General features: G+C 42.7%; 2 protein-coding genes across 3 annotated transcripts in view; both read left to right on the top strand.

The window, feature by feature from the left end:
- The window catches only part of insrb (insulin receptor b), an 89480-nt gene extending 67379 nt beyond the window's left edge, over positions 1–22101 (top strand). The window contains exons 5-23 of the mRNA XM_037116029.1: positions 220–359; positions 814–958; positions 1052–1266; positions 1606–1732; positions 2047–2297; positions 2565–2732; positions 2811–3009; positions 4508–4646; positions 4972–5125; positions 6775–6923; positions 8453–8609; positions 8881–8977; positions 9182–9249; positions 9334–9563; positions 10649–10759; positions 10890–11052; positions 11155–11284; positions 11374–11508; positions 13130–22101. Of these exons, the coding sequence (XP_036971924.1) occupies positions 220–359; positions 814–958; positions 1052–1266; positions 1606–1732; positions 2047–2297; positions 2565–2732; positions 2811–3009; positions 4508–4646; positions 4972–5125; positions 6775–6923; positions 8453–8609; positions 8881–8977; positions 9182–9249; positions 9334–9563; positions 10649–10759; positions 10890–11052; positions 11155–11284; positions 11374–11508; positions 13130–13484 (3133 nt within the window). The 3' untranslated portion in view covers positions 13485–22101. The remainder of the gene's footprint in view (positions 1–219; positions 360–813; positions 959–1051; positions 1267–1605; positions 1733–2046; positions 2298–2564; positions 2733–2810; positions 3010–4507; positions 4647–4971; positions 5126–6774; positions 6924–8452; positions 8610–8880; positions 8978–9181; positions 9250–9333; positions 9564–10648; positions 10760–10889; positions 11053–11154; positions 11285–11373; positions 11509–13129) is intronic.
- A 2073-nt stretch (positions 22102–24174) lies between these two features.
- arhgef18b (rho/rac guanine nucleotide exchange factor (GEF) 18b) overlaps positions 24175–26096 on the top strand; it is a 47907-nt gene continuing 45985 nt past the window's right edge. For both annotated transcript variants that reach the window (XM_037114494.1, XM_037114495.1), the window contains exon 1: positions 24175–24411. The gene's annotated coding sequence lies outside the window, so the exon portion shown is untranslated. The remainder of the gene's footprint in view (positions 24412–26096) is intronic.

The following is a 26096-nucleotide window of genomic DNA, read 5'->3' on the forward strand; positions in this document are numbered from 1 at the left end:
CAATATTACCGTGACATCAAACCATAAATGTTTACAGCCTCCCTTCTTCGATATCTTTGGAATGTATCGGTCTCAGTAATCACATTTTCATTAAAAGCACATAGTGTCCTTTTCCTTTGCCTCAAAAAGGTTGTCTGCCCTCCTTATCAGCCACTGCGTCAACTGACACAATGTTTACGTTCACGGTCCTAATTTATGTCTATGTCTCTCTCTGTGTAGATTGACCTGTTCACCGTGCGCAGGCCTGTGTCCTAAACTGTGTGTGGGAAATAAGACGATCGACTCTGTAACCTCAGCCCAGGCTCTTAGAGGCTGCACTGTTCTCCACGGCAACTTGATCATCAAGATTCAAGGAGGGAGTGAGTACTACTACACCTAACCTCCTGCTGGGCCTCCTGTAGAGGCTCTGGTTCTCACACTGTGTCTGTCTCCTCCTCCCTTCACCGCTCAGGTTTCTCAGTCTGTTTATCAGGATGTGTAGCTGCACAGTGTCTCTATTCACCCTTACATTCAAATACAGGTTTTTTATGACCATGTTAATGATTGAACCAGCAAGTCGAGACAGTAGTTTTTCATCATGAAATATCTGATTCAGTGCCGGTAACATTTACACATATTTACCTTTTACTAAAAGAGTCCTGGCTAAACCAGTGTACAGTAAATGCTTTGGCTAAACAGGCCATTTAGGGTTACAGACACACAACTGACTTTCCCAAAAAGAAAAAAAATGTAATCAGTGCATCAACAGACCAAATGTCTTTGTTGTGCATCATTGCTTGGCTGTCTATATGACCACATGTCTGTTTCCCTCAGATAACATTGCAGCTGAGTTGGAGGCCAGTTTGGGCCAGCTTGAAGAGATCACCGGCTCCCTGACTGTTCGCCGAGCCTACGCACTGGTCTCTCTCTCCTTCCTCCGCAAACTACGCATCATTAGGGGGGAGCATCTTGAGGCAGAGTAAGTCTTCTTTCCTCTCCAGGTATATAAATTCAAGTCATAGCCAAATCTTACATTGTGGTTCATTTCGTTCTTCCCTTTTGTCTCTCCCAGTACCTTTGCCTTCTATGCGCTGGACAACCAGAACCTGCGTGAGCTGTGGGATTGGTCCAAGCACAACCTGACCATCCAGCATGGTCGTATGTTCTTTCACTACAACTCTAAACTGTGCATGTCTGAAATCAGAAAAATGGAGGAGAAAACGGGAACCAAGGAGCGCAACCTAAAGAATGACATCGCCGGACGCACCAATGGGGACCAAGCCTCCTGTAAGAGCAGCAGAATTACATTAATTCGAAAATACTCTTGATTATTCCGAATCTATGCTATGTTTCTTTTTTTTGTGCTTGCAAATACAAAGATTACAGGAATTAAGTTTTTTTAAACTAAAGAAACAGTTTAGTGCCTTACATTCTGTGTTGCTTTTACTCACTAATCATTTTGTCTTTTAGCTCTTTAGGCTCGAGAGTACATGCATCACTTACAGTATCTATATTTGTTAAGTGGACTGAAATGTACTATTTTGCATGATAACACTAGAACATACTGCCAAAGCAGTGTTGTCAGTATAAAAGTGCTGAGCATCGTCTTTGATTGCTATCCTGTAGGTGAGACCAAGCTGCTGAAATTCACTGTGATCAAGACATCATATAATATGATTATGCTGAGATGGGAGCCATTCTGGCCGTCGGACTTCAGAGACCTGCTGGGCTTTATGGTTCTTTACAAAGAGGCGTAAGTATCTAAAAAAACGCATCAGAATTTTCTGAACCGTGTCACAAAAGTTGCTTGATGTTGCCGCTGCCATTGATTCAGTTGGTCCAGAAGGTCATGTTCAGTGGGGTTATGGTTTGGCTCCCCGGCATTTATGTTATTTATTATAATCTAATGCCACTTGTTGCTGTATGCACTTTAACATAAAGCAGCGGTTTACTTGAGTTTACTTGTACTGAAATATGCTAAATAAATAAAAGTTGTCTTGCTTCTCCCAGTTCATTTGCACCTGTTGATCCATTTGTTTCCGATCGCTTTCCTCCTGTCTGCTCCAGGCCATACAAGAATGTGACGGAATTCGATGGACAGGACGCGTGTGGCTCTAACAGCTGGGCGATCGCTGATGTCGACCCTCCATCCCGTTCCACGGACAGCAAGAAGGCAGAGAATCCGGGGCACCTGATCCGACCGTTGAAGCCCTGGACCCAGTACGCCATTATGGTCAAAACTCAACTGTCCGCATCTGACGAGCACCAGGTTCACGGAGCCAAAAGCGAGATCATCTACGTCCGTACCAATGCCTCCAGTGAGTTCGAGAAAACCACATACACGTGACACATGCACGGTTTAGCTGACCATACAGAATATCTGACATCAGAATTAGATGATGCAGAAATTAGACAACGAATCCCAATTCTTGGACTTTTCACTCTCTTAGGATAACAGTACCCCTTGTAGTTTACATGTAAACAAACAAAATGATGTTTGTATTCTGTCTTTCTGGCAGCTTAACCTCTAACAACACCATTGCTGCCCTGATAGTTGTCTCACTGTTCTCCTCCGTCTACCTCAGAGCCCTCTGTGCCTCTGGACCCGATCTCCTCCTCCAACTCCTCCTCTCAGATCATCCTGAAGTGGAAGCCTCCCGCCAGTCCCAATGGCAACATCACCCACTACCGGGTCACCTGTACAAAACAGGCCGAGGACAGTGACCTCTACAAGTTCGACTACTGCCTACAAGGTTTGTATCCGAAGGTTGCCCAATTCAAATTAAACAAATCCCCGCCCCCCACCCGTAACACCTCTTTTCTCCCACCAGGAATGAAGCTGCCATCTCGCACACCAACCCACCTGGACAGCGAGGACGAGCAGAAGTGGAACCACACAGATGAGCCCACCTCAGGGGGAAGGTGCTGTGCTTGTCCCAAGACGGACAGCCAACTGAAGAAGGAGCAGGAGGAGATAGAGTACCGCAAGACCTTCGAGAACTACCTCCACAATGAAGTCTTCGAGAGCAGGTACACATCCTGGATGCTCACGACAATTTCCAAACTGAGTGGAGACACACTGGTCAGATCAACAGTTAAACATTTTCATTCATCTTTTGCTGTCAGTCATTTTATAATTGTAGCTGTGACATAACAAAAACCATTTGGTGGTTGTCAACTTTGTGTTTTAGTCAGCTTTTGCCCACTTTTTAAGACCAAAACTTAATCTTTATGTGATTAATATTTCATAGAAATTGGTTTAAGTAACTAATCAATAATAATGCCACATTTACGCCAAGTTTAAGCCCCACTATTGTCACATTGACCTCACTAAAGACACATATTGTCCACAAGTTTTGTCGCAACTTTAAATTCATTTTATGATCATTTTAAAACTTGTATACATTCACCATTTAGTACATTTAGTGTTTCAGCCAGTGTAGCATGAAGAGGAGCTTCTTGCTTTGTTTGTGTCAGTGTAGCGGCAACACTGGAGCCGCTCTATCACTCCTCTTTTGTCCCAGCCACCATGATGTCTGTCTCAAAACGGCTCCATGCCAACTTTGTCTCGTGTGTGTGCGTGTGTGTGTGTTGTCGTAGAGCCTTGTTTTTGTACAGGGCACTACTGTGGGGGGGCTTAGGGTGGGAGGTGCTGATTGTCTGGGCCTCGGTGCCCCCTACCCTCTCCCCTGACTCGCACACACAAACACCTACAGTCTCTCCCTCTGCTTCCCTAGGGGAGTGATTACTGTGCCCATTATCATTCATGCCAGTCAGGGATGCAGTCATGCAGACTGCCATTTGGACACACACAAACACTCAAACCCTCACACACCTCTGCTGCATTTTGAACCCATGCCGTTGAACTGGCCAAGGTCAACTCCATAGACCGAAGTACACAGCGAACTTCTAGTGCCCTCTTTTTCCGTCACGCAAAGGGATGCAGCCAGGAAGCCTTGTGTTTTTCTCCGACTTCCCTGAGTTGGTTCATCATTAACTTCCCTGTACAGTAAAGGAAAGGCTCACTGCAACAACTTGGGGTAAAGTGCACTGCTCAGACACACTATATGGGGGCAGTTTTTGAAGAGGTGTTGATAGTTTTCTAACTAGACTATAGACTATATTCTAGCTGTCCTCACACAGAGGTGCTCTACAGGGTTCCCTTTCTTGGTTTAAGTTAATGGTCTTTGTGGTCGGTTTACACTCATATCCTCTGAGAATAAAGCAAACCATCCCTTTGGCACCATCCAGTGGTGAGGGCTGGTTTCTCTTCCAGCAGGGCAGTAGGTGGTGATGATAAATGTCAAGCAGTCAGGCTTGCTACACGCTGTAAAGGTTAGTGTGAACAGAGGTCCTCACTGGCCTTCTGCACACTACTGCTCCATCTTCCAGGGTCTAATTCACATGACTTTTGTTTTGATAATTGATTGTTAGCTTGCCTGAGAGTGTCAGAGGACTGTGCACAGTTTTCTGTCTCCAGGTTTTCAGTGGCATTCAACTTAATTCTTTCGCCCATCTGTTTCTGCAGACCTTCTCGTCGGCGTCGTTCAGTGGGAGTTGCCAATGCTACCCAAAGCTCTTTCTTCCTCACCACAGCCCCCGGTTTGTCATTCGGCTCAACTACAGCCAACCCAAAAGACACAGATAAGGACAACGAGGATTCGAAGGTCTCAAACACTTTCTATATTGTGTATCACGCATAGAATTATGTGAATGTCTTTCTCAGAGCAACTTGTTAAAATAAGAGAATGAATACTGATCCAAACTTGTGTCTTTCAGTCATCAATCTGAAATGACATTACCACTAGAAAAAAAAGCAAAGAAACCACATATTTCTGTTTGGTTTAGCCTCAGAATGGCAAAGGAAAATGCTCTGAAGATGAACTTGATTTGTCTTGCATATGCCTGTGGTTGTATATGTTATGATCTGAGTGTAAGCCTGAATCCCTAACAATTGTTTGAGTAATCAGATCTCTCATCTCTTCTGCTCAGATGGAGCTGAAGGTGTTCTCAAAGGAGTCAACTGTGATCTCCAACCTGCACCACTTTACCAGTTATAAGATTGAGATCATGGCCTGTAACCATCCGACAGACATCAAACGCTGCAGCATGGCTACATATGTCAGCGCCCGAACTATGCCGGAGGGTATGAGCAAACACAAATCTGACACACTCAGTTAACAGTTTATGAGATACACCTCCAGTTCAGTAGCTAGATAAATCCTACTCTCAGCAGTAGTAGGTAGAACATCTATGCACAAAAAGGACAACAATTATTCCATAAAAAAGTGATTCTAGTAAAAAAAACAGCTCATTGATACATTACTCCAGTTACTTTCTGTGTTGATTCTTCTTACTTTGTAATTAATGGTAGCTATAAAAGTAATGCTAATGTAGGAGTATTTTTTCACAGCTGACCGGTTTCTAACAATTGCTACAAGTGCATTTTCATCTGTAGTCCCTGAGCAGGAGACAGAGACATCTCTGTTAAGAATATAAACAAGACAGTATGAAAGACAGTTAGAAGACAATGCTATTGGTTTAAAAAGTGTGGCAAAATGTAGCCACTTCTGGGTCACATCATGGTCAAAAGAGAGGTGGTGCTCCTTTTTCTTCCAGGCAGCTTAAAACGGTAGAAGTGCGTGTGTTTGACATGATGGATAGAAACACTCAAAATACACAGATCGATGCATCAAACATACATCAGAAGATTGGGACACAACACTTAATCTCTTTTATTGGCAAGATTTATGCACTGGTGACTTGTCCCTTTGTGGTTGCCATTTATGGGGTGGTGCTGGCAGTGAAATGCTTACAGATCAGCCCCAACCTATGTAAAAACATCAGCAAAAAAATGTACATCTACAGGGAATGCCCAAGGTCAGCTACTTAGATAATAATCAGATGCCTCTTGAGGGTTAATCCAAAAATGCCTGCTCAGGGGATAATCAAACTGAAATGTGCTTTTACAAGCACTCAAGTCCCCAGTGAAATAAAATATTAAACCTCGTGGTATATAGGGGCTTGGGTATCAAGGGATTCAGTCAAGAATCATATATAAAAACAAAAGAAAACCTGCAGGTATCGGGCTATTTGCAATGAAGGCTGGCTAATTGGCTGTTAACTTTTGTGGTCACTCAACTTGGTGTATGAATAAACTTTACCAGAATAAAATGGGACGCCCCAAGCTACTTCCATTCCTTAATTGGGAGTCAGTCTCCCCACCCTGCACACAGGTGATCTGAATCCACTGCAGTAGGTCTTGATGGATTTTAAAATTCAGCCCAAAACAAAGAAGGATACCAAGTCTTATATAATGGGACTGCTACAACGTTGTACCCCCGCATACTCTACCTCCAGATTCAGAGCACATTTGTTGCTAGGTATAAATGGCAAATGTGGCCAAGTTACTGGCTCAAATACTCAAGCAAAGTGTAAAAGTACAGCTTTAAAAGCAACACGAAAAGTACTTGTTCCTCAATGTAAGGTAGGTTATAAAGTAGCTTGCAGTTTTTTGTTTCAACTGGTTGAGAGGGGTGTGGACTCAAAATGTGGTCATCTGGCAGCCAAACACAAACTTGAAAATCTTACACAAACACATTGACAGAGATTTCCATTCACATTTAGCTTTAACTATAACCATAGCTTTGGCCGTAAGTGATCATGATGAGCTCAAGTAGTCCATGCAGTTGCACCCGAAAAGACGCCAAATGCCAGACCCCTATCAGTTACTAGAGGCATTTGGTGACAAAAGTGCATGAGTGTTAAATGTTTTTCTGTGTCTGGTACCCATAGAGAAAGCAGACGACATCCCGGGGCCCATCACCCATGAGATAGTGACAGCCGAGCCTCCCTATGTGTTGATCAAATGGAACGCACCCCGGTCCCCCAATGGCCTCATAATCCTGTACGAGGTGTTCTACAGGAGGGTTGGAGACACAGAGGTCAGTATCAGATTTCGCCAAACTTTTAGACAGTGAGGATACAGGAAAAAGTCAGCGGGAAGGACAGATCACAATTCTTCTTCTTAACTGAAGGGCACAGAGGTGAAGGAGAGAAAGAGCCAGCAGGAATTGCCTCAAAACACTGAATGAAGGAGAAACACAGGGCTTAGAGGGCAGACAGGTTGACATGAATGAAGGAAAGATGGGAGGCAGAGAGATGTGGGTAGACTCCGGGGAGTTGAGGCAGGCAGGAAAGAAAAAGATTTGCTCTATACGCTCAAACTCTGTTTCTTCCTTATATGGAGAGACAAACAAAGAAAATATTTGTTTACAAACTCCCAGTGCTACCAGTGTGTGTGCGTGTGCGTGTGCGTGTGTGTGTGTTGACATTTTCTGCCGTGTGTGTGTGTTTGCATATTATTATTTCTGTATGTTTGTGCGCAGTAAGTGCTTGTCTGTCTGTGTGCGTGCCTGCATGCGTGCACTGTTGTCGTGGTTGTTTACTTGCTGTAAAATGTGTGAATTCATCTCTAATTGCTATTCACTGCTGCACTGCCTGACCCAAGGAGTCAGTAGCAGCTCTGTTACCATAGTGACAGAGGCAGGAAGGAAGACTAGCATGCAGTGGCAGGGATGGACTGGCATCTCAGACGACATCCCCTGCACACTGCACTAAAAACACACACTGCTGCAGCTGAAGCACACTGATCTAGATTTATTTGAATGATGCTCATATCTGACTGAACATTAACTGGCATGTATGCTAAAAATAAATATTGATATGATATGAATATGATAAATAGTCTTAAATTATATATGTATTGTTCGAATATTTTTTTATTAAAATAGTGGTGGAGAAGTAATATCATTACCTCAATCCCACATAAGTCATGTTTTGTGTATGTTTCTGCATTTTCTCTGATGTTTCATTGTGTTTCAGAAAGTTGCCTCTTTTAACAAACATCTATTCTCATTCATACAGTTAGAATTTTGAGTAAACCCAGTAAGACAGTGCACAACTGGTGACATTCACTTCCTAATGTGAGTTCACGTAGAGGAGGGATTCTGGTTAAAGCGTGGAGTTAAGCTAAGATTAACACTTAAAGGTGCAATATGTAAGAATTGGCAACCTGTTGAGCTCATGCTCATACTGCAGCTGCTGTTGGCTGGTTAGCTCAGTTAACAGCGCAGCTAGTGGTTGCATTAGCTGACTCTGCTCAGACTGGATGCTCAGAGCACCAGGTGGGTTTTTACAACCAGATTATCGCCTCCTCAGGTGCAAAATGGCTAGGAGCTTGCTGTTTAGTATGCTAACTTTGTTAGACGTTTTTGCAACACAATGCCAAGACATCTCTGACATAACCTCAAAACTGTTGAATGACTAAAGTTAACTTTTAAATGTTTTAAACTAAAATTGTCATATATTGCACCTTTTAAGAATAATCTCTGTTTCCTAAAAGTAACAGCTGTCATTATTTCTTGTGATCTCTAATGCCATTTTGTGTTGTTGTCTTTTTTCCCCCCTCCAGATTCACACATCTTGTGTGTCACGGCCAGCCTACCTTAAGTCAGGTGGCACGAAGCTTTCACTTGTGCAGCCTGGAAACTACAGCGTGAATGTCCGCGCCACTTCTTTGGCAGGAAACGGCTCCTTCACAGAAACCACATACTTCTTCATGCCAAACCGTAAGGCTGGAGGCTATAGACTTTACTTTAAAACTTGCTTGTATAAGAGTCATGCTTTACATAACTCTGTATGTTTTGTTGGAACGTATCTGTGGACATTTGTTTTAGTTTTGATCTTAGTGGAAGGCAAAGTTGAAGATATGCAAAACTGTCCTTATTCCTTATATGTCCAGAAAAACTATAAGATGAGTAACCAAGGCCCATTTTAATATTGTTTAACAACTTACTGAATGCAGAATTAACTGACCAATGACTTCTCTGTTTATTACAGCGGATCCAGGTTTAATCTGGATTGTGAGTGGTCCGGTCATCTGTTTCATCCTGCTGCTGATCGTGGGAGGGGGGGTTTTTGTGATGTTCAAGAAGAGGTAAGATCTTTGACAAACATACTGCCATTTTGTTTTGAAACTATGGTGGGATTTGAAGTTAGGGGCGTTCTGTTTGATAGCCTCTAGCTATTTCAAGTATGTTGCAGGAGAAATAAAGATGACTGATTCTGCAGAATGGTCTGGAAATTTCACCTCTTATTACAGTTTTCAGTGTCTCAGATGCTTTTTGTGGTTGTGTTACAGGCAAACAGAAGGCCCGACAGGACCTCTAATCGCCTCCTCAAACCCAGAGTACCTCAGCGCCAACGATGGTAAGAGTAGCATCATCACGAAACTGCTAAGTGTGATGATTTGTGAATGGCTCACTTAATCCACACGCTGTCTGTTTGGTGTAGTGTATGTTCCTGACGAGTGGGAGGTGCCCAGGGAGAAGATCAATGTGCTCAGAGAGCTGGGTCAGGGCTCTTTCGGTATGGTGTATGAGGGAATCGCCAAGGACATCATCCAAGGAGACCCGGACACGCGCGTAGCCGTCAAGACGGTCAACGAGTCTGCCAGCCTACGAGAGAGGATCGAGTTCCTCAACGAAGCCTCCGTCATGAAGGCTTTCAGCTGTCACCACGTGGTACGAGGCGCTTTTCAAACTGTTTCCTCTCACAGCTTTGTTACCGACTAACAAGGAGATTCGAGCAGCCATCTATAAACTTGTGAATTCAAGTTGAAAACAACATGAACATTTATGACTCAGAGATTCATGACTTGCTTATTTTGTCAATGATGCCATAGAGAGACACAGTTTGACTACAAAAACAAGTCGCAATTTGTAAGCAATTGTGTCTAGATTCACTATCTTATTAAACAGCCCACTAAGCCGCAATTAAATTACCATATGTTGTGCTGTCAGCTGTAAAAATCATGTTGACGTGTTAGGATGAATTTCTTTTATTAGTCACTGATGAAATTGTGACCCAGCAGCAGTGTTTTATGAGTGTGTCGTCTTGTCTGCCATGTTAACAGCAGGGATGTTTCTCTTAAAGGTGAAAGAACTGGGGATATGACACCCACGCTGACTTCGACACCTACACCAGCATACATAAACATTTATTTATATATAAGATGTACAACATTATGTACAACGTATACAGAGCAGTGGAAGGTAGTCTCTTTAAGAATAGGAATGTAACAATAGTTAGGAGGATAAATCACAACCTGTTTGACACTTACTAACCAACACAAGCTCTTCTAGTGATTTATACCCGCATGGCATCTACGCTCGCAGATATTAAATGAATAGACATGCTAGTTCTAAAGCTCAGAGCACTAACACATCTGTAACCCCTAGTGCATGTTTGTGACAGTCACGTGTTGTTTTCAGTAAGCGTCGAGATCAAAGTCAGTGGTGCAGTGTGACAATGTGTCAAAAATGAGATTTACTGCTGAGGAACAATTTGTCAACATGGATTACCACGAGGGGATCTGGTGAAGGAATTTGCCAGTGACTTTTAGGCAGACAGGGGAGTGTTGTGTTCTGTAAAGTGTGTCAGCACTTGGTTGACTAGCCGAGGAGGCAGGTGGTGCCACTCAATGTTTATTTCAGCCTAATTTTAGGTTGTTTTAATGTAACATGCAACATGTTTTGCCCCAAAACAGTTGTAATGCTCAACTCTGTTTGTATGACCATATGTGTTTTATTTTATTTCCTCTGCGTAGGTACGCCTGTTAGGTGTGGTGTCCAGAGGTCAGCCCACGCTGGTAGTAATGGAGCTAATGACTCACGGTGACCTGAAGAGTTATCTGCGTAGTCTCAGGCCTGACTCTGAGGTTTGTGTCATCACCGCATTTTTTTGGGAGGGAGGGGAGGGGAGGGGGGGGCCTTAACCAAGTGGAGGTGATATTCTCTCTACATCGCTGGCCGACCGTGTTAACTGTCTTCTTGTGTGTGTTTTTGTAGAACAACCCAACAGGCCGGTCGCCACCTACACTGAAAGAGATGATCCAGATGGCAGCAGAAATTGCAGACGGCATGGCCTACCTCAACGCCAAGAAGTTTGTCCACAGAGATCTGGCAGCCAGGAACTGCATGGTGGCCGAGGACTACACCGTCAAGATCGGAGGTAACTGAAGCTCGTTTTGTTTTCCTTGTTGTTCATATAGCAATTCACGTCCATCTCAGTCTGTCGTGGTTGACTTACTGTGTTTGCGCTTGTCCCTCTTAGACTTTGGCATGACCCGAGACATCTACGAGACTGACTACTACCGTAAAGGTGGGAAGGGCCTGCTTCCTGTCAGGTGGATGGCTCCAGAGTCTCTGAAGGATGGAGTCTTCACTGCCAACTCTGACTGCTGGTACGTCACACCTCACTAGCCGTGGCGCAGTCTGTGCAATCATGATGACATCACTGGTGCATTTGTTCACGTGTTTGTTTTGTCTGCAGGTCATTTGGTGTTGTGCTGTGGGAGATCAGCACACTAGCAGAGCAGCCGTACCAGGGCTTATCCAACGAACAGGTGCTAAAGTTTGTCATGGATGGAGGGTACCTGGAACGGCCAGACAACTGCCCCGAGAGGATGTGAGTCAAAAACTCAAAACTATAATGTGACAAAATACCTCAGAGATTACATGATGGCGACTTCTGATTTATTTTTGTATGAACTTTTTATGGTAGCTTTTTCAGCTGATGGACGAACGAACTGAAACGGTGTTGGCTGAACTAATGAGAACTCATCTGAATGACACTGTCACACATTACATTACATTACATTACATTACATTACATACACATTTGGAATAGTTTCTACTGCTACTGTGCCTTGAAGAAGCCTTATGGATTTTTTTTTTTTTTTTTTTTTGGCTTTATGCCTAGATCTGCATCTTAAGATAGCAAATGTGTTGTGTCATTTCTTCCCCAAAAAACATTTGCAAAACTGATACTGAATATCTTAAATCCTGCAGTATTAAAATCTATATAGTCTTTGCTAGTATTGCTCTTCTTGCCCTACCTCTGTTGGCATGCTGGCTTTTCCAAATTACTGCCACCAGTAGATCTAGAAGAGCGGAAGAAAAAATGTGAACTCGCTAATGTTAACATTTCTCTAAAGCGCTGTCAGAGCTTAAATCTCCACAAAGTGCCTTTAATCTGAGACTGAATTGGTGTAAACTTGTACCACCATCACCAAAAGGTACACATGTTGTCCTATTACGTGTGTTTTTGTAAGTCTGAATTTTTTGCTGTGTTTCGTCTGGTTTTAACATGGTCCACCAGCTTCCCCGTGGCCTTTTTTGTCATTCCTGTTTAAATCTTTATTTCTTGTTTCTTGCGTGGGTGATTATCAAACATTCCTTTGGCACATACCTCGAGTTTTCAGGGACCTGGCACTTGTATAAAGCAGATTAAGCCATACAGTAAATCGTACAGCATGTACACTTTCCAGAACATATTATTGAGAGTAACAAGTACACAAAAACATGTTTTTTGCTTTTTCATGAAATTTTCACAACCATTTATGAATGTCAGGAAAACTTGAGGTTATTTACTTCAGTAATCCCATTTTCTGCTAATTTAAACTTCCACTTCACAACATTTATGTAATAAATTGAGTTACTAGTTAGTTTCCAGATTCAGATTATTCAGTGTTTATAAGCTATTACTTTTGATGGGTAACCACTCAGACATTGTTGTGAGCGAGACATTGAGTGAAACCACAGTTAAACACTTCTGCACTAAAAGACAGAGAGAGGATGCTGTATCACAGCCAAATGAGTGCATTTTAAATTCATTTATTTTAACAGCAATCCAACTCAAAAAACAAGTATACAATATTTAGCCAGACTGATAAGCAATCAGCTCCTAACTTAAAGGTTTCTTCAGCCTGCTATTGTGTGCGTTTTTCCTGTATTGTTACGACCCACACCTTTTCATATACTTTGTTCTGTGACTCCATGTTGATTTGTCAAAGCAAAATGCTGCAAGCTTAACCAATCAGAAATGTTCAGCAAGCACCATCCCAAAAGTCCCTGTGTCCCTGTGCTTTTGGAAAGTACCACCTCCAGAGTGGAAAACATTTGGGTAGTAAAATACTGTCCCCGAAATGTAATATCGGCCCTGGTCCCTCTAAAGGTTCCTATTCTCTGGGGAAAGTTCCTGTGGTGGAAACGCAACTATAGCTTTGTCTGTTATTGCTCTTCTCCAGGCACAGCCTCATGCAGATGTGCTGGCAGTACAACCCCAAGATGCGGCCGATGTTCCATGAGATCATCGAGATGCTGCGGGAGGACCTGCACCCATCTTTCCAGGAGGTCTCCTTCTTCTACAGCGAGGAGAACAAAGTCCCAGAGACAGAGGAGTTTGACCTGGACCTGGACAACATGGAGAGCATCCCCCTGGACCCGTCGTCATACTCACAGAGAGAGGAGAGCTTAAGCAGGGACAGCGGGCCCTCGGTGGCCCTCAGGGGGAACTATGAGGAGCATGTCCCCTACACACACATGAACGGTGGCAAGAAAAACGGACGAATCTTATCGTTGCCCAGATCCAGCCCTTCCTAACATTTCCTGTTTCCTTAAAGAACTTGTTTAACCTGTTTCCCTTCCCATCCTTCTTTTTCTTCCAGTCCATATTTTCTGTATCCTTCATGTTTCTCTCATCATTTTCTTATGATTCTCTTACTCTTGGAGAAGCCCTTAAAAAACCCCACAGATCTCAGGACTTTTTATTTTCTTCCCTATGGCTGCCAAACACAGGCAAGCAAGGGATGCAAACATGGTGTAAACACTTTTTTATCTTCCTCCACAACACATCGGACTTTCTATTTACCATATTACCTATCTATTGTTTTTCACTATTGCCAGGTTTCCAGGACTCCTTTTGATGGAAACAGAGAAAAAAAACTGTGAACACAACAAACCTTAGACAACCAAGAAGGCTGCTTATGCTCAACTTCCTCAAAGACTTTGTCCCTCCTCTTCTTCTTCTCCCCACAGATCTGCATTTCCACATTTCTGTGCTTTTGTGTTTTTTTTTCTCTCCAAGTGAAAACTTGTTACTCAGATAGTGGCCTTTTTGTATGTGGCCTATAAACAAAGACAAGTGTCTATCAGCGCTTATCCTAATTTCCTTTTGAACAATGACTTAAATCAGTTTGGAACGGTGGGATGACTTGCAAAGACTTGATCCTAGAACAAACATCTATTCCTAGAGGAATGTTTTTGTTTTTGTTGTGTTTTTTTTTTTTTTTTTTTTTTTTGGTTCTGCAGAATTCCAAACTACACACAGATTCATCGGGTGTTTGGTGAATAGTTTTAATTTATTTGCTTTTTATTGTTACTCTTATCTTCTTTTCTCTCTCAGTTTTATTTCTGTGTCCTCACTATATGGCTGAAGGATATTTAAACAGTTAAGAATTGGACAAAAGAGTTCCTCAGACTGACCAATAGCTGCTGCTTTGATATATTTTAGTGGGTATAGAAATATATAAATATATATAATATATATAGTATATATGGAATATTGGTATTGATGTACCAATATTTTATATATAATATATGAGATAATTATGTTTTTTGTAAATAGTTCATATTTGTAATATTTTTCATCAGAAGCTTTGCTAGTATTTTGTTTTGCCAGGTTTTTTCTTTCTGGGTTTTTTTTTTTATTTTCTTATTTTTATACCCCCAGAAATCACACTAATCTACCATCAGTGCTCTCTGTGTCTTAGACCTCCAGTCCCGCCCTCCTTTGATTACTCAAAGCCCGGAAATATTGTCACCTCACTTCATCATGTTTTTTATAAACCTCGTTCCCACTGAGAGCTGTCAATATTTGGAGGCAACTTTACTACAAACAACAGGAAAAAAAACAAACAAAAAAAAGGAATAACCAAAAAAAAAAGCTTTATAAATGGGGAATGAGGTCTTTCTAGGTGGAAGTGCACCTGACGTGTGTTTGTCTCTGTGTCTGCCATCTCTCTCTCTCTGGTCAGATCACGCTGGAGCTGAACGCTTTACATGTGCGTTATCACAGGTTTATTTTGCCTTTCGTGTGGTTATGCTGGTCCGAGTCATCACGAGTGATCTGGTCACTGAACTCTCAGTGAGGTTAGGGAGTGTCCAGAGTTGCCCTTTGCCTGGTGATTATACCTCCTTGTGTCGGTGTAACAGTGCTGGTTTGTCAGTTGTGTCGTTGCTGCGTGGATGAGAGCAGGGTGAGGAGTGAGCACCAGCTCTCAGCCAAATGCAGGTGACGATCAGATAATTGTCTTTGTAGTTAAGGCCCTCATAATTTAAATTAGAATAGAATTCCCTTCCCATCTGACCCGAGATCTGCCACAGTGCAGGCCCCTCAGCGGTTGTTGGAAGGTTTTTGTTAAATTCACACATTGAAGCCTCCTCTCGTCATACTGCTCTGCACCACACACACACCTCCTGCACGCCTCCTCACTTTTCCTCTGGTTTCCCATTGGACGCTCGGCCCACTGCTCAAAATCAGGCTGTTGGAAATTTCCACATTTTGTGGTAGAGGGCTGGAGAGAAATACGGAAAGTTCCAGCTGTATTCAGAGTCCGCAGCAGGTAGTGGAGCGAGGGGCAGCCTCTCTATCTTTCAGTTTTTCTCTGAGGGGGGGGCAGTGTGTGAGTGATCGTTAATCCTATTACTCTCTCTGCTATCACATGTAGTTAGGCAGTCAGGACACAGTGTGCAGCAGCTATTTCACTCAGGTCTGACATTCCGGGATTTAGTTGGAACTACTCGTTCCCCGTCGTTCTCCCCCCTGTTCTTGCCTGCCTGCTGGCAAAGCCGATACCATCACCACACCCCATCAGATTCAGAGCACCACACACAAACACACAAACTTTCTTGTATTTCCTCCTTGATAATCAAATAACTGAATTTTGCTGGGAATCAAAAACATTCCTGTCATCTTTACCTTTACACAAAGCTAGCTAAAAGTCCAGTGTGTAGGATTTAGTGGCACCTGAACATCCCGTTCTTCGCCCTCCCTAAAGGTGACCACTAAAAATGCAAGAAAATGCAAAAGGCCTCTTGAGTGTCCGTGTTTGGTTTGTAGTGACACTTGGTGGACTCTGTGGAAGAGGACCTGCCCCCTCTGTAGACATAAAGGGCTCGTTCTAAGGCGGCAAAAAAACAAAAAACCCAGAGTTCCAGCATGAAAACTAGTGCTGCAACTAACAAGTATTATCATTGCAGATTAATCTATAGAGTATTTTCAGGAGTAATTGATTACTTGTTTGCTTTATTAAATGTCAGAAAATGGTGACAGCTGTCGATCAGAACCCAAGATGATGTCCTTGCATATCTTGTTTTGTCCAAAAACCCACAGAAGAGTAAAAGAACCAGATCACACTTTTCACATACACATATTAGAAGTTACAATCAGAAAATTTTGATCTTTTCATTCGTTTTTCCTTCAGACTAAGTTTATGTCCTCAAATATCTTTTTCCACGGCTCAGAGGTATGCAGTTGCCTGCATAAAGAAGTAAAGACACCTGAAAATATTCATGTTAAAGAATCTGGAATCAGAAATTTTGACAAAAAGAAACTAAAACTAAAGTAATTGGCATTGATGTAATAGTTGACAGCTAATCAACTAATCATTGCAGCTATAATGAAAACATTGTTTTATTCCATATCGCCCCTGAGTCCTACACAGCAGACCTTTTGAAGATTGTTAATTCACCGACGCCATCTTCCTCCAAATACGCTCCTCTCTCACTCACATGGGAGGTGACAGGCACCAGACGATATGCAGACCAATGTGGTTGCCAATCTAGCCGTAACAGCATTCAGCACTTATAGTACAGCCAAAGTGTTGGCAGCTTTCTGTCAACAGTGAAAACCCACAGAATCAGAGTCAGAGAAAGCAGAGAAGCTGCCTCCATATTTCTACCAGTGCCTTCTCAAACCCAGAGCCACATCCAGGCTGGTTCTACTGGCTAGTAACACACACACACACACGCGCACGCACACACACACACACACACACACACACACACACACACACACAGGCCTCTGTGATCTCTGTATTTTTCACAAGGCCAGTGAGGCGCAGAAATCGAAGCTGCATCTACACTTTTGTTTTCGTCTTTGGGGCAGTTTTTTTTTTTTCCCCTTGCCGGGTTTGAACACTAAATGTTCACCTTGTGCTTTAGCAGTGACACTGTGGATTGGCCAGAGTCTGTGCTGTTTGCACTCGGAGGCGAGCCGAGGCTTATGATTTAGATTTTAGCTAATTATTCTGAAGAGTTACAATCTCGGGCTTTTGTACTTTGTAAATAATCTGTGACATAGTTTGGAAAATAAAAGCAGAAAAAAAAACATAAAAAATGCCCGTCAGTTTCGCATACATGACAGAAAAAAATGGTGGAGCTCAGCTGTGTCCCAATTCCGCACTACAAACTAATACTACTTTCTTACATTTAAAGCGTACTGTGTTTGGCAGTTTAACTGTACTTAATTTTCCAGTTTAAACACACTACATACTCAGAATCCAGTCAGGATCAGTGTGTCATATGGACGTGGGACACGGCTCTGGTCTCCACCTCGACCTAGGTTGCTTATCTTGTGGTGATGTCCACACGCATATGCAATTTTTAATTAAGATGGTGCCCATATCTTTGAAATACCAGATATTTATTTTATTATGATCATTGTCATTGTTAAAGAAGAACACAGTTAGCTTTTTAGTCGAGCATTTTTAAGGCGTTTCAGAGCGGAGCGGTGTTGAAGCCTAGTTTGTTGTTGAACAGGTGGAGTAGCCGGTGGCGAGCAGCAGCGGGCGTGCTAGTTAGTTAGTTAGCTAGTTAGTTAGTAAGTAATTGTCGTCGTCTTTGTGTTTGGCCGGAGTCTACCTCAGTGCATATGGAGGAATCAGTCTAAAGAGCCTAAATCATCCCCGTCAGTCACTCGGCATCCCATCATTTCAAATAATATCACTTTCTCATACATTACCAACACTGCTGATGAATTCCTTCCACCTCTGCTGTGTTAAACCCCTCCCTTGTTTCTTCTTCTTCTGTCCTGGGGGAAGCTGTCATCAGTTGATTTTGTGGGGTTGTATTTTGGCCCTTTCTCAATTTTCAATTTTAAAGCTAATTCCCAGTCATTGTCGTGGAGCTTTCAGCCCCAGCACTTGTTAAATGTGGAACGTGAGGCAGTAAATTGGCTTTATGGATGGTGTTTTCTTTTCATTGTTTATAAAAATGACTCACGAGGTTTCCCCCGGGTGCTAGAAGAAGCAGCGTAGCTTTATTGTGTGTGTTCCCCTTGTCCATAAACACCAATCTGTACGTAGTAGCAGCTCTGCTGGTTTCTGAGGATGTGACATTAGCACGAGTCCAAAAAAGTGCATATCTGATATTGTCAAGCTCAGCCCTGGACCCTCATGCTTTTTAACTCACATCCAGACTGGCAGAAAGCCCTACGCCGCATCCTCCTCCTCCTCCTCCTCCTCCTCTTCCTCTTCTTCTTCTTCAGTCAGTCTGTCTCTTTGTGCTCCAAACAGTTAGCGGTCAAAATCCCACATCTCCTCTAGTCTGTTTCTGTTTCTCTGTTCTGATTTTTGTTTTGTATGTATATTTTTTCTACTGTGAATAATATCAAGAGAGATAACCTTTATTTTCTGTCAATGCCATGGATTGGGTCTGTTTTGGCGGATCAGGATGCTGACATCTGGACTGGTTCATAAAGTTTTAAAGAGGAGCGCCTCCCCTTGCTTCTCTGTAAAGGAAAAAGAAAAAAAAAATGCTGGACTGGGACAATCCTGTGTGCCATAATAACACTAAACAGACATGAAATCTAGATTGTAACTTTTCGTCTCAGGGAGGCAGCCTGATGCTTTGTGGTCGGAGGATTAAGAGGATGAGGAGGAAGAAGAGCTACCTGCATACCTTTTTTTTCTCCTCTGACTGAAGCGCAAGTTCTCAGCATCCTTGCAAAAAAAAATGCAAAACGGAGTTTTCAACAACAAAAACCCAAACACCCCTTTTTTCAAAAACTCTGAAATCTTTCTGCCCCTTTTTGAAGATAATCAGGAATCCTCCTCTCTCTCTGACGTGACGTGGTCTGGACTGCCCTCTAGTGGCTGGATGGGAGTGTTGCAGGTCAGGAGTGGTCGAAGCAAACGGGCCCCCTGACCCATAGTGCCTTGCTCAGACTAACGGCCCGCCTGACCCCCCCTCCACCCACTCCGCTACCCCCGTCGGAGCAAATCCGCCACCGTCTGGCTCGTCTCCACCAATCACTAAAGAGGATCTTTTCCACCTCTAAACATGAAATGAAAACACAGGAATTCTGTTTGTATGTATTCTGTGGAAAATACTGTAATTGGGATTATATTACAACAGATGATTTTTACCAAAAAAAAAAAAAAAAAGATATGAACTTGTGTCTCTACTCTGCTAAAGCTCTGGCTTGCTTTATGCATGGAAAAATGAATAATCTATACCAGCAGATAGCTCGATGCTTAGTGATTTTTTTTTTTGCTTCTCATCATCAGTCTGTTTGGAAAGCGACGCCCCAAAGCACATATAAAAAAAAAAAAAAACACGATTAGCAACAGGCATCACAATTGGAGGATTTTCCAGTTGAAATGCTTTCAGATTCCCAAGAAAACAAACTGATTAATAAGCTCTTAACTGTAAATAGCAGCAGATTCCCCCCCTGGCCCCTGAAAAATGAAAGCGCTTGACTTTAGGGAAGTTTAGGTTTGTTTTGTTGAACTCTGATGACCTAAAAAAAAAGAAAAAAAAAAAGAAAACGTGGTTGGACAGAGCATGCTCATAAACACAGCGCAGGGTGAGAACAAAGCATTGTATGTATTATTGTTTTGTTTTAAAGAAAAAGAAAAAAGTATTACATTTTAGAGATGTTGATTTCTATTTTTTTTAGCAAGTATGGAGGGCAAATACAATTACTTTTTTCTGACTGTAAACTTTTACTACTCTTGTACATTATGAATTTAACATTGTTATCAATGCGTATGTAACTTGTTTTCTAAATTTAAAGAGATAAATGTTTTTTTTTTTTTTTGTTCTTTTGTTGTTTTTCATGACACAACCCACTACACAGAAAAGAGCAGAGTCGAGTCTATCGATGTTTTATAACCGGAGCAGCACAACTCCAGTCTGAGGGCTTAGTAACCCTTTGTAACAAGACATTAAACAGTATGTGGCCTGAAACTTTTTTTTTTTCTGCAAACCCCCGCTCTTAATCCGATGCGTGTTCCGAATGTTGGCCGACAAGACGTCATGCATTTCGACCGCCCCACCCCCCCACCCAGTCCCAGCAGCATGTCACCCAGAAAGCCTTTTCTTGTGTCACGAATATGTCGTCCTATCACAGATGTTGTTGTATGAAATAGTTTCTGACAAGAGACGTGTTTAGTTTGAAAATGTATTTTTTTTCTTTTATGTGAAAAACTGGAAAAGACCACTGCACATCCTTTTTGAAGAAGAGGAAGCACGAGTGATAAAATCCCGAATAAGCTATAACTCTACTGATGGTTCAATAACCACACGTCTTCTCGTTTAGACTGTAAAGCCGGAAGTCTAATAGGAATATTTGAGATTTTGGGAAACTATGCATGTTTGTTTGAGTTAGATGAGAAGATGGATACATGATAGATTAGGCTTTATCTGATTAACTTTAGCATTGCCAACACAGTATATCTCATTATTGAATCCGAGAGAATTTGCACGGGAGCATTTTCTTGATTGGATGCAGTTACTTCCTGGACTCTTTGGCCAAGAAACAGTCCTGGTCTTAACCCTTCTTTAAAGATATAATATGTAACATTTCCACATTTAAAGCGTCTAAAACCCTAACGTCTTCGATCAAGTTTCAACTCACGTAGTACTGTGAAGGTAACAGTGTGGTTAATTCGGATGCCTGACCTTTAACTTTCGTGAGTGAGCAAGGAAGGAAGTAAGTGAACGTGACTAAATGTGATGTCAATAAAACAGAAACTCTTTCGTAATGGTAGCTGATCAACTCTGAAAATAACTACCATGACCCCAAATGCACAAAATGTTGTTAAAAGGCTAGCTAGTTTTCCTTGTGCTAAGCTAAGCTAAGCTAACTGGCTGTATCCCTGCGTGTAGCCATCAGATACAAATGGCATCGTTCTTGTCAGAGAGTGAACGAGCGCATTTTCCTAAAATGTCAAAGTTCTCCTTTTGACGAGGCTCGGCGTAAACGTGAAGCACCTTCAGCTGTAAAATAAGTACTGTCTGTCAGTAGTGTGACGATGACCTGTTCATATTCGTGTTGTTGATCACGGAAAGATGGACAGCGGGGGGCGTTGCGGGTGTCGTGACCCTGCGTGTTTGATGACAAAAACCTCTTCTGAAGAGTCATCTGTCGGTCCAGTGGTCTACTCCAGTTTGCACACCGATATCTTATATTTATCTTTGTCCTGTTCCCTGTGCTGTACGTTGTTTAAAATCGATGGAGTTGTGTCTGTGTCGTCCTTGGTTGAAGTCTTTGCGACAGCTTTCTTTGTCTCTGATCGCTGCTCCTCCTCTTCCTCCTCCTCCTCCTCCTCCTCCTCCTCCTCCTCCTCCTCCTCTTCCTCTGTGTCCTTCTTTCTCTCCTCAGTGCACATAGGTGGTCCCCAGAATGCTGTGTGTAGTCTTGCAGGATACCTCTTTTTATTAATGTCAGTTATTGTCGATGAATATGCTGATGTATTAATTTCGGGATATGTTTTGTATACATTATGTTGAGACATAGGTGCGTATGCAGACAGCAGGTGTAAATGTGTGTATGTACAGTCCAAAAACCCGCAACCCACAGAGATCGCTTCATCCCTCACACTGGATCCAAATGTGCCATTATCTTTATGTATCACATATATCAACATATTGAACACACACACACACACACACACACACACACACAAACACACATATAGATACACACAGACACACACACACACACAGAAATACATGCATATTGTACAGGATCAAATATGTGCCATGACTAAATGAACGCTTGACAATTTATTTTTTCTATGTTTTCAAAGGAGAGCCAAGTAGTGACATGTACAGAAAATGTTGCAATGATATGAAAATAAAAATCTTGCTGTGTGTAAATTATTCAACAATTAACTGTTTATATTAAAATTATGAATAAAATTATTGGAGAATATGTGTCCTCTCACACTTCTTTTCACCAAGGTTTGCCGAGGCTGGTAGCCCGAGGTTCACCTTTCAGGTTCACCACAGGAGTGATTGTTATCACCTCACCGATGAAGACTGAAGGGTAGTCCAAAGCTCCGGAGTCAAAGCTAATAAGTGGAGCCTTTTATAAGATATGTACAGTTTTTATTACTTTTGTCAACTCTGATTTACTTTAGCATTTCCATTTTTGTGCTACTTTATACTTTTACTCATTCAACATTTATTAGTCAACTGTAGGGAGAAGTTATACTAAACTCTACAGGCCGACCACAAGCACAAGATCTTATATACTGATAAAGTGTCAGATCGCATTTTAAATGTGGTGTTTTGCTTTACGCACCCAGACGAGTTCATATTTCTCCTGAGACCTAAGACAACAATAATGGTGGCCGTTTCCCTGTCATATTGTGTTATTTTTCCTTTTGAAACTTAAAGGTGCAATACGTAAGAGTTAGACACCTGTTGAATTCCCTCTTCAAAACAAAAGGGGTGGAGCAAAGAAATTGCTAACTGTAGCTGCCATTAGCTAGTTAGCTCAGTTAGCCGTGCAGCGAGTGGCCTTAACACAGATACTGTTCTGCGCTGGGCGGTGTTGGTGTTGTTTACACCACTAACACAGGAGCTTTGGACGCCTTGGAGGAGGTGATATTGAAGCTCACGTTCCACATTCATCTTTGAAACAAAATGAAATGAAACTTGTTTTTTTTTTTTTTTAACAGTGTTACTGTTACTTAAACTGGCAGTGGATACGTTTTCTGCTTCAGCGTATCATTGTGACGTAAATGTGGATTGCACAATGTAACGGTCTGTTGACTAATGCAGCCATCAGCATTTACACGGGTTCCCTGGAGAAAAAAAGAAGGTTCACTGGCGATCCATTTCTATTACAGACTGAATGATCGAATAAACTCACATTCTGCCCTGTGGTGTTGTTGGTGGCACTGTTATATGCGACTCCTTCATGAGATGAACAATCCAGATGTCTTTGCAAACAGTGCCGCCAACAATAATACCACTGGGCAACACTAGAGTCTGCTGCACTGCTTTAAGTAATCACTCTGAACGCTTCCTCCACCGCTGCTTGTCACACGCTTTCAGCTTTTTGATTGATATGATACATTTTCAGATTCATCTATGCTCTTTCCAATCTCCCCTATCTTACTCAGGAGTTCAGCCATAAACCTCTTGTGGCTGGCTGCTGAAAAGACCTCAGTGCCTTGCTCAGGGTGCATCTTGAAAGTAGCTGTGAGGAGGGTTAGTTTTTCTTCTTCACGCTCTTTGCCAAGTGAACTACAAGATAAACTTGTCCTGGATTGTGCTGGATTTTTGCACATATGCTGATATATTTTACCCACACATGCATGTTTTTGCTTTATCCACCTAATGGCAGAGGACACTGTCCCTCCCAAAGTGAAACGAGGATATCATTGTGCTGACATATTGTGAGCTCAGATGTGTTTCTTATTGTACACATTCACTGGGCAAAACGCTGGCTGTTGCAGAGGCCTTTTTTGCATTTTTTAAAGCCATTATCTGCAAATACCGATCACATGCTATTACATTTATTGCATGGTCACTTGTAAAACCTTCCTTTCACTAGTCGCCCCTACCCTCTCGTCAGTTGTATGTCGTGGGAAAACACCCGGCCTTGCAGCTAATTCACACGAGCCTCGGCGCTCATTCACCCGCTCACATCTCAAAGTAAAAGTGCACTGGTACAGCGCGACTCCGATGAGGTGATGCTCTGACTGAAACCACTATACACGCAGCTAGTTCCTCCTAACCCACTTTTTTTTTTTTTTTTTCTGATAGGATGTGCATCAGGGCGTAAAAAGCTGCAAAACATGAAGATGCAGAACACGAGCCCTGAGATCAGACTAATGAAAGTCATGAGATAACTGTGGGACTCAGTGACGGGCGCCCCTGCAAGTGCACACCGATGCGTCGCCCTGAGGAGGATCAAATCAGCCTCGACTTGACTTCACGGCCGTGTGGCTGCACTTGTGCTGTAGTGCTGAAAGTGCGCTCACCACCGCAACATGTTTAACAGCAGCAGCGCTGTGTGAAACTGCATGTGTGGGCCATTCAGCTGCACAGAATAAGTCAAAAAGAGGAAGCAGGGTTGAGATCCTGCGGCTGGCTCTCTGCTGTCAGTCTGAGGACGTGCCCGCCGCTCACACAGATCGCAGTCGGACCTGGAGGACTTTTAAACCGTCTTCTCTGCTCTCTCTCTCTGGCTCGTTTTGGGGTGAGCAGACAGGATTCACGTGCTGCCAGTGTAAGTTGAGTTCACGTCGCCTCTCTTGAAGTTTTCAGGTTTTGTGACAGGGATCCTCTCACTTGGGCCCCATCGGTCGCTCGCATTTGCTCGCTGGCACTTGTTCTGCAGCGGAATTCTCCTTTAGCACATTTCTGCTCGCCTGCTCTGCGCCTGCTCTCTCTGGCCTGCTCTGTCTGTGGGAAAGTAAGGAGACTTTTCCACTTGATGTGCACTGAGCTGAACTTGACAGTCATCCGTACTTACATCGCAAGTGCAAATTAAGAAGCACAGTGGTTGCAACAAATTGTCAGGCTCTGTGTCTCTCAGTTGGAGACACAGTCTCTTCTCTGCTCTGTTAGCTTTTCAGAAGACTTCGCTCTTGTTTCTTCTTCGCAGAGGATGTGGTGTTTCGTGCCCCTGTGAGTCAGAATAAGAAAGAAAAGAACGGCATGTATCATCGGCGTATACTCTGATTGCGTATTCTTCCTTCTCTTTTGTCTGTTTCTTCCCCATTTTATTTAAAACAATGCAATGATGAACCATGTCAACTAATCTGTAAAAGCTAGAAATGCTCTTCAGAGGAGTTTAACACTGCTCTCCAGTGTTGATTGAGATATCAGACAGTTCAAATACACATTACCGGCCTTTGCTACCTTTTAGCAGAGGTACTCAAAACTTTAACTTCAGTAAAAGAATACCAGCGCAGATGTGTAAAGATACGCAGGAGCCTCCAAAGGGTCATGAATTAAATCGGGGGAGTTGTGAGATGATTAGAAAAACACATCTCTGCTACCAACATTTGTATTTTTCCTTTTCAACTTTTTTACTGTTTTCGAGAAACGTTGGATCTTTAAACTTTGATTCAAATCAAACAGTCTAAATGTAGAGGGGAAATGTCTCTTTGGTCTCTTTGTAAGGAGCTCTGCACTGTATTTTACAACCTGGGCGCACGTTTTGTATTGCGGAAACTTAATTTGAAAAGAAACTGGTAACTGCAGCTGTCAGATAAACGTATAGCTGTAAAATGTATATTGTTTCCATATGCAGTGTGTTGGAGAAGGGGAAGAAAGTAGCATTAAAACATTTATTATCTTTAAATTGTTCTGGTTAGAATTAGCATATCACCAGAGTAACTGCTAACTGCTGCTAACTGCAGCTGCCCACAGCTAGTTAGCGCAGTTAGCTGTACATAACTTCAGTGGACACAATGCATAGACGTCTTCCTACATATTGCACCTTTAAGTGCAGCACTTGTGTATATGTGCTTAGTTATTTTCCTTTTCTGCAAATGAGGTTGCAAAAGTATGTACAGTAAAGATTTTATTCAGCCTTAACTTTTGATTAGAAATTCGGAAAAGCAAAACACTTCCCACTGTCACCTTCTTTCGCCTTTCCCCTGCTCTTTTTCTCTCCCCACTGGAGCCTTTGAGGAGGTAATCCCTCGACCCGCGGCTCTCTCCCTCTTTCTGTCTGTCTCTTGCTCGACTCTCCTCCCTCCTGCCCTCTCCCTGCTCCCCCACCTCCACTCTTCTTCCTCCTCTCGCCGGGTGCCAGAGGAGCTCCAGTGTGAGCGAGCTCCAGTTTCCAGCTGGCCTTCCTTTTCCCACTGCGCTGCTGGTTATGGCGGACTCTCCTCTCAACCACTCGTGGCCCTCCTTCTCCAAACTCTGGATGAAGAGATGGTCCTTCAAGAGAGGTACGGC

The sequence above is a fragment of the Acanthopagrus latus genome, chromosome 11 (assembly GCF_904848185.1).
Source record: "Acanthopagrus latus isolate v.2019 chromosome 11, fAcaLat1.1, whole genome shotgun sequence".
In the NCBI taxonomy this organism is placed as follows: Eukaryota; Metazoa; Chordata; class Actinopteri; order Spariformes; family Sparidae; genus Acanthopagrus; species Acanthopagrus latus.